The sequence below is a fragment of the Mangifera indica genome, chromosome 2 (assembly GCF_011075055.1).
Source record: "Mangifera indica cultivar Alphonso chromosome 2, CATAS_Mindica_2.1, whole genome shotgun sequence".
Classification (NCBI taxonomy): Eukaryota; Viridiplantae; Streptophyta; class Magnoliopsida; order Sapindales; family Anacardiaceae; genus Mangifera; species Mangifera indica.
Window position 1 is genome coordinate 28,213 of NC_058138.1, and position 8,237 is coordinate 36,449.

Below are 8,237 nucleotides of genomic sequence, written 5' to 3' on the forward strand. Positions count from 1 at the left end.
CATTTTTATCACTGGGAGGTAAAGCTATCTACTAACCATTATTGAAAATGGTTGACTTGATTCAAATATAAAGAGTGCGAGATTTAACTAGTTTGTGTTTTCTATAATCAGAATTGCCATTGAGAGATATTATCAACCTATCAAAGACTGATTCACCATATATATATATATATATATATATGTGTGTGTGTGCGTGTGAAATGAATGAAATATAGCAATGTTTAGAAGAACTAAAATCTTAGAATTTATTTTTCTTCATTAACATACTGGCATCTATTCAATGAAAAATTGAAACAAAAGACACATAACATGAATGTACAACTTGAGAATTTGAAATCACATAATACAACTTTATTTGAGTTCTCTAGCATTGTCTTGGCGTAGGGAAACCCTAAAACGGACTGATGAGTAGTACAATACATCTCTTAAAAGGCCATAGTGTGACAAACTAAATATAAACACAGGAAAAATTACAAATATAGTAGCAAGAATCCGGATTACATTTGGTCTATGGTGATCATAAGCTATGAAAATGCTTGGAATGAAAGCTAGCATCATGGCTGCTATAGATATGAACAATGTCAAGACTCCAACCACCAACTTAAGTGGTAATGACCTATAAAAATCATTTTCTGTGTAACTGGACATAAGAATAGTCAAGAACATTAGTATTGAAATTGAAGAAGAAGATAACGCAGTCGCATCTGCCATGACAAAAAATGATACATAATACTTCTTCGATGAATAGGTATGCCATCATTAGAATTGTTACCTCCGGCTACATTGAAAGCCGCTGGAAAAGCAACAATAGCGATGATTGTTGCCACAAGCATGCATTGGTTAGCTGTGTCTCTCATCCACTTTTCTCCATTTTTAAGTAAATCTTCATGAATACTAGTGAACAACTCGCGCGGTGTTTTGCCAGTTTTGTTTTTTAACTCTCTAAATGAAGGCATTACAAGCCTTTCAACATCCTAAAACATAGTCAAGCATCATATTATACAACAAGTTGGTGATAAACTATATGGGATAACAACACATCATAGTATCCAACTATTTAATGAATCAAACTTTTAAATTTTCCTATAAAATGGATCAAACTTTCAGCATTTCAACAAACACGTTTAGTATTACTTGTTTTGTCTTGTCTTGATCCATAAAATGGGAAATTTTAAAATTTCAGTTCGACTTATTTAATAGGAAAATGTGATGGTTCAAACCTTTGTTATGCCTAGATAAACAAAATAAATAAATAAGCAAAAAAAGATTAAACATACCTTGAACATTTGCAACTCTCGCTGCATTTCTAGAGCTGCACCTGGCAGAGTATTGACTGGTTTTGGATTTGGGTATTTTGCAGCTAGATGCAGTAAGCTATTGCTATCCTTATCTAAATAAGATGCTAACAACTGTTTTTTAAAGCCTATGTTATGAATTAATTTGAATAAATCGTCATAACGATGCATGATTGCAATGTGAAAGATGGTGCGTTGATGATCATCCTTTTGATGAACCAGATTAGGATAAATGCTGATGAGTTCAGCTAAGAATATAAAGTTCCCTAGGTGAGCTGCATCGAAAAATATATCTCTGTGATCATTAAAGTAACTCCCGACTTGGTTGCCCTCTTTTCCAATATTTTCGTCCAAAGAAGTTGAATCAACTTTCGAGCTTGATTTAACAAGTCACTTTTGCTACTTTGGTCCAACAGATGCAAGGGCGTCAAAGCCAGCCTATGCAAGGGTGTCAAAGGACACTCGCCATGCATGTAAGAATTTGTAGCCAGTTCATTTTCATTATCATGGTTTAGCAATTCCAACGCAAGATCCGCGAAATTCATACAAATATTTGTAAGGAAACGGAAAAAAAAATGCAATTGATTTAGCAAGAAAATAAATCCGTGAATACTTACCATACAATGTAGTATCAATGCTTACAAAAAATATTTGTTTTTTGTCGAACCCAGTCAATATACTTACCGTTTTGCAGCCTGAGGTCATTATCTGTCATCAATTCAATCATCTTCTCCACAAAGTCAGTTTGTTTTGCACCTGTGCTACATGAAAAATTGTTTCTTGTCCCTCTGTGATAGCGGCACTTGTTAGCCTCATCGAAGAATTATCATTAATCAGACTTTTAGCTTCCTCTATATTTCCTTCTAGTGCAGCCTTAAGCAGACCCAAACGTAACTGGTGATTTCCTTCATTCCGTTCTTCAAAATCAGGAAGGCACATTAATTGTACAGTATGATGACAATAATAATAAATACATAACCTAGTGAAAAAATACTGTATACATATTTTTTAGTGCATAAATGATGTTATTAAAAGATTAAATGATTTTGAATCGAAAATAAAATAATAAATCATCTATATATTAAAAAATGTGTATATATAACTACTCTTTTTAAGATGCAACGTACCAAATAATCAAAATAATTTCTAAAATATTTATAACTTTAAATAAGCTCTTTTAGCTAATAGATAGGAGAGAGAGCTGACCCTCAAGCAAATTAAGGGAAGGTGACCACACATTGTGGTTCCGATTTTGCTCCGAAGAAGAACATAACCCAGGTTCACTTGATTGTGCCATATCTTGTTTCGTCCAATGAACAACAATTTCAACATGGTGGCATGCCATTACTACTACACAAATTGTATTCATTGTTAGTACATATATACTTTTAATTGTTTGCTAATGAGAAGAAAGATTTCAATCTTATTGGGTCCTAACATTGCATGCACATGTGTTATATTCTTGATAAGAGAAAATCTATACTGCAAAGGGATCATATCATTAATAACTTTTATATTAATATTTTCAAAAGAGAAACCCAAAAACTCTTCTCTATTCACACTCTCACCTTGATAGTGTTGGAATATGCAAGGTTTTTTTGTTATTTTTTATTTTTTTGGTTACTTAATTGGAATATGTAAGTTCCATATTGATAAAGAATGAATAATGAAAAGGGTATATAATATACTGGGTAATTCTAGTTAGACTAGTTTAGTCATTTTGATAATTGGGGCTCAAATATGTTAAAACCAATAATTAATAATCCTAAAGGACTTGAATTTTTTAATGACATCAAATCTGCGAACACCAAACAATTGTTCATTCAAAACTCATTTGAACATGGTTGACAGAAGTCAAACCCTTTGGTTAAAAGTCAAGTATGACTTGTTTAAGCATGGTGGGTTGAGCTGAAAGAATATACCTTGGGTTAAAACCCAAGTGAACTCATGAATTTAACCAAAAAGAGCTAGCCCTAAAGTTTAAAGGAGCCACCGCATGCAAGTAACCAGTTGCTCTATTTAAAGTTATGATTAAGGTGATAAAAGCAGAAAATGCAAGTAAATCGTTCGTATATATATCAGTTGCCAGAGTTATGAGTTTGTATTCTTGAAATCTCTGCTTCACCGATGCCCATTTCTAGCTAGTTAGTAATCTTGCCCTATTTGTCTAGCTTACCCATATTCATATTCTTAATTTCTTCATTTATCTTCAATGATATCGATGGGATTTTTCAAACTTCAAATTTAGTGAAAGAGTCTTAGAAAACCATTCTAATGTATAGGCATTGAAGTTCAATAAGTGCCGTAGTTCTTAATGTGTACCACCTTAACAAAATTGTTGAATATATCTCATTTAAAAAAAAAAAATCATAGTTTACAACTCATATCCAATGATATATATATATATATATATATAAAGAAAATTTTGTGAGGATGAAGAAGTCCATAATTGTAAAAATATAAAGCAGAATAATATTTCTAAATACTTACCTCTACAGGAGAACTGGAACTCGATAATGTGAAGTGATACCTCAAAGATGGATGGTGTTACTGAAAAAATATGAACTGTTCAGAGAAATTTATAGGGATCATTGGAAGATAAATTTAAAACAAAAACTTATCCGGGTCCTTCCAAACAGGACCACCAACGAAATTAATATTTCAACTAGCATAATAAATTTAAGGTAAGGTTGTACGCAACGTGATTGTCCTTGGTTAGCTTGAAAGTCTCTTTGTTTTTTTCCGGATTTTGAATTGGTTTGCACACTCGGACAAGAGAAAAAAAAATGACAATTAGCAATTAATCAAAGCTACACAATATTATATCGTTCAGTAACATGGTTTTGTACACTGAATATCCGTCATTATTTCTTTGAACTGTATATAATGTAAACTAAAGTTTCTCTTATTTGAATAATTCAAAATTATAACTGTAACCTAACGTAACTTCTTCATATCCTGGAACTTGAAGGGAATAGCTCTTCAAACATAAGCCACGTCTTAAAACTTTTTATCAATTAATGTTAAGTACTGTAATGCCCCTATGCAAATCTTGCATCAACAAAATGTGGAGGAAACGTTGAATTTATATGTGTATTTCATATTGCTTAAAAATGCTAAGAATACACTAGTTAAACAGACTTTAAGCTCGTGAATTGTTAATAAACATGTTGAATTATAAAATCATGATAAACTATGTGTCAAAATTGAACAATGTTTTGACAATGAACTAAAATTTTAGAATTGTAAAAGCTAGCAAGTTTGGATTTATATTTAAACTGTTCGAATTCAAATTCAGATCTGACAAGTCAAGTTCAAAGTTAAAATTGAGTATGTTTTCATATAATAAATCGAATTCAAACCAATTTTTGATTAAATTGAAAGTGGTTTAACAGGAGTTGATTTTTTTTTAAAAAAAAAAAAGCCTTATGCCTTAATTAAAAACTAATTTGATTTGAATAAGGCTGCACAATCCAAACAATAAAATTTATTTTAAAAAAATATTGCTAATTTATTATTTAAAATACTTATATTTTAAGCACCACATAACTTATTTTTATCCAAAGGTTACTCTTTTCCTAGATTCTCACCCGTTAATTTTAAAAAACTGAAACATCTACTCATATATTAAATTTTGTTGTTACAATCGGTGATTGTTTTTCCTGATGATTTACTCCAGCGCATTGTCAACCACTTCAACTATATTATAAATTTTATGTGTTTTATAAGTTGCAACAATAACTTTATCACCTGCTGTTTTGGTCAACAAGGTCCAAGTTTTATCATCATTTAAAAAGCACATCTAAAAATTATTTGTAGAATCCATCCTCTCCAGCACATCTACGTGTGTGCAAAAATATTTTTTTAGTAATATAGAAAAAAAATGGGTGATGGTGTTAGTGAGAAGAAAACTAAAAAGTAAGGTGGACAAGAAGAAACTCAAGTGAAGCCAGAGAGGAGAGCGATGACCAGGAGACTGCAGTTTCATAGCAAAATAAGGCAAGCTAAGCTTTTCTTGATAGAAAGTGCATATGCAAAGAGTGAATATAGAAGAATATGAAGCCATTTTATATCAAATACGACATCCATATACTATAGAATAATCCTAAACTTACAATGAGAGTATATTCAAATTGAGTTATAAGCTTGATTGTTAATTCTACTCAAATAAGTTTGGTTTAAGTGAGTTTGAACTCAAACTCAAATCTAATAATTTTGTATTGTTGTGTTTGAGTTAAAGTTTGAGCTTTTAAAGTGTTTTATTCTCCAAGTTTGTGAGTATAAAAATTTTAGGTCAAATTGATTAAAATGATGTCATTTTAATCATAATACATCAAAATAATATCATTTTAATCAATTTTCATTTAGTTATAGTATCAAACCGAATTTAACTCAAGTTTGACTAGATATTGTAACTGAACTTGAGCTTAACTCTATTCAAACCATATTAAATTTGTGTTATCTCAAATTCAAACTCAATTTGATTTAAATTCACCTCTATTTATGAAATGCTTATGTTTATAAATTAAGTCAATAAACCGATCCAAAACTCAAACTTGAAAATGGTTAATTCAATGTGCTGACAAGTTTGAGAAAAATCTCAAATAAAATATTATTGAATAAAGAAAATCTGGGATTGCAGTTTCACATGGCACGTGTTCAAGAGTCAACACTATCACCACTAACATAAAAAATAAATTATTGAAATAAATAAAATTATGTTTATATATTATATTAAAAAATATTTAAAATATATATTATTATGTAATTAAAAGTTTTTTAATTAAAAAATAATATTTAATTATATGATGATATATCATTCGAATATAAAATTAATGTATACAAACTTATATTTCTATACCTTAATAATATGTGGTGGCCTATCATATATTAGAAAAGATATAAATAATTTATATAAATTTACTTATATAACTTAATTTGATAATATTTAATAAATAATTTTAAAGTGGTTGGAAAATAAATATCCTCGTAATCTAATTAATTTATATAAATAAATAATATGTGGTGGCCTATCCTATCACATGCACGGAAAAAAACAAAATGAGTTGGTTTCAGTGACAGCCTGTTGGCCATCACATGCATTTAATTAATTATTGGGAAGTTTCTTTTAAGGGAAATTTTAAAAAATGGCCAAAATGCCTTCCCATTAAGCAAAAATAGCCAAAATGCCCAAAATTACTGTTCCAAAAAAAAATGCCTATGACTTTTTTTAATACCAAAACTACCCTTCACCTCATATTTATATAACTCTCCCACTTACTATGGGGTTTTAATGTAATTTTAGATAAATATGAGAGGTTTTTGGATATTTTATATTATAAAGGTATTTTTGAAATTTATTTATTTATTTCAAACTTTTTCTAAAATGTCAAAATTACCTTTCCCTTCATTTATATAACTCCTCTCACTCATTATAGGGGTTAAAATAATTTTAGATAAATATGAGGGGTTTTTGGATATTTTATATTGTAAAGGCAATTTCATTTTTCAACTTTTAGAATTCAAATTTCAGTTCCGTTTTTTCGAATTTCACCGTTTTACGATATATCGATTCGTATTTTTCAGATTTCTGAAGGATTTTCCGTTTCTTGCCATTCTAAGGTTTTTCAACTTTTACAATTCGAATTTCAGTTCCGTTTTTTCGGATTTCATCGTTTTACGAGATATCGACTCGTATTTTTCAAATTTCCGAAGGATTTTTCGTTTGTTGCCATTCTAGGGTTTTTCAACTTTTAGAATTCGACTTTCAGTTTCGTTTTTTCGGATTTTAACGTTTTACGAGATATCGACTCGTATTTTTCAGATTTCTGAAGGATTTTTCGATTGTTGCCATTCTAGGGTTTTTCAATTTTTAGAATTCGAATTTTAGTTCAGTTTTTTCGAATTTCACCGTTTGACGAGATATCGACTCGTATTTTTCAGATTTCAGAAGGATTTTCTGTTTGTTGTCATTCTAGGGTTTTTCAACTTTTAGAATTTGAATTTCAGTTCCGTTTTTTCGGATTTCACCGTTTTACGAGATATCGACTCGTATTTTTCAGATTTCTGAAGGATTTTTCGATTGTTGCCATTCTAGGGTTTTTCAACTTTTAGAATTCAAATTTTAGTTCAGTTTTTTTTAATTTCACCGTTTGACGAGATATCGACTCGTATTTTTCAGATTTCAGAAGGATTTTCTATTTGTTGCCATTATAGGGTTTTTCAACTTTTAGAATTTGAATTTCAGTTCTGTTTTTTCGGATTTCACCGTTTTACGAGATATCGACTCGTATTTTTCAGATTTCCGAAGGATTTTCTGTTTGTTGCCATTCTAGGGTTTTCAACTTTTAGAATTTGAATTTCAGTTTCGTTTTTTCGGATTTCACCATTTTACGAGATATCGACCCGTATTTTTCAGATTTCTGAAGGATTTTTTGATTGTTGCCATTCTAGGGTTTTTCAACTTTTAGAATTCGAATTTTAATTCAGTTTTTTCAAATTTCACCGTTTGACGAGATATCGACTCGTATTTTTCAGATTTCTGAAGGATTTTCCGTTTGTTGTCATTCTAAGGTTTTTCAACTTTTAGAATTTGAATTTCAGTGCCGTTTTTTTGGATTTCACCGTTTTACGAGATATCGACCCGTATTTTTCAGATTTTTGAAGGATTTTTCGATTGTTGCCATTCTAGGGTTTTTCAACTTTTATAATTCGAATTTAAGTTTAGTTTTTTTGAATTTCACTGTTTGACGAGATATCGACTCGTATTTTTCAGATTTCTGAAGGATTTTCCGTTTGTTGCCATTCTAGGGTTTTTCAACTTTTAGAATTTGAATTTCAGTTCTGTTTTTTTGGATTTCACCGTTTTACGAGATATCGACCCGTATTTTTCAGATTTTTGAAGGATTTTTCGATTGTTGTCATTCTAAGGTTTTTCAACTT

The 8,237-nt window shown here is 30.1% G+C and overlaps 1 protein-coding gene across 1 annotated transcript; it reads right to left on the minus strand.

The window, feature by feature from the left end:
- Positions 1 to 351: 351 nt before the first annotated feature.
- LOC123199100 lies at positions 352 to 2,234 on the minus strand. The gene is made up of 4 exons (XM_044613944.1): positions 2,052 to 2,234; positions 1,278 to 1,409; positions 727 to 974; positions 352 to 640 (listed from the first exon to the last, which is right to left on the minus strand). The coding sequence occupies exons 1-4, from the start codon at positions 2,232 to 2,234 to the stop codon at positions 352 to 354; spliced, it is 852 nt and encodes a 283-aa protein (XP_044469879.1).
- Positions 2,235 to 8,237: the final 6,003 nt, after the last annotated feature.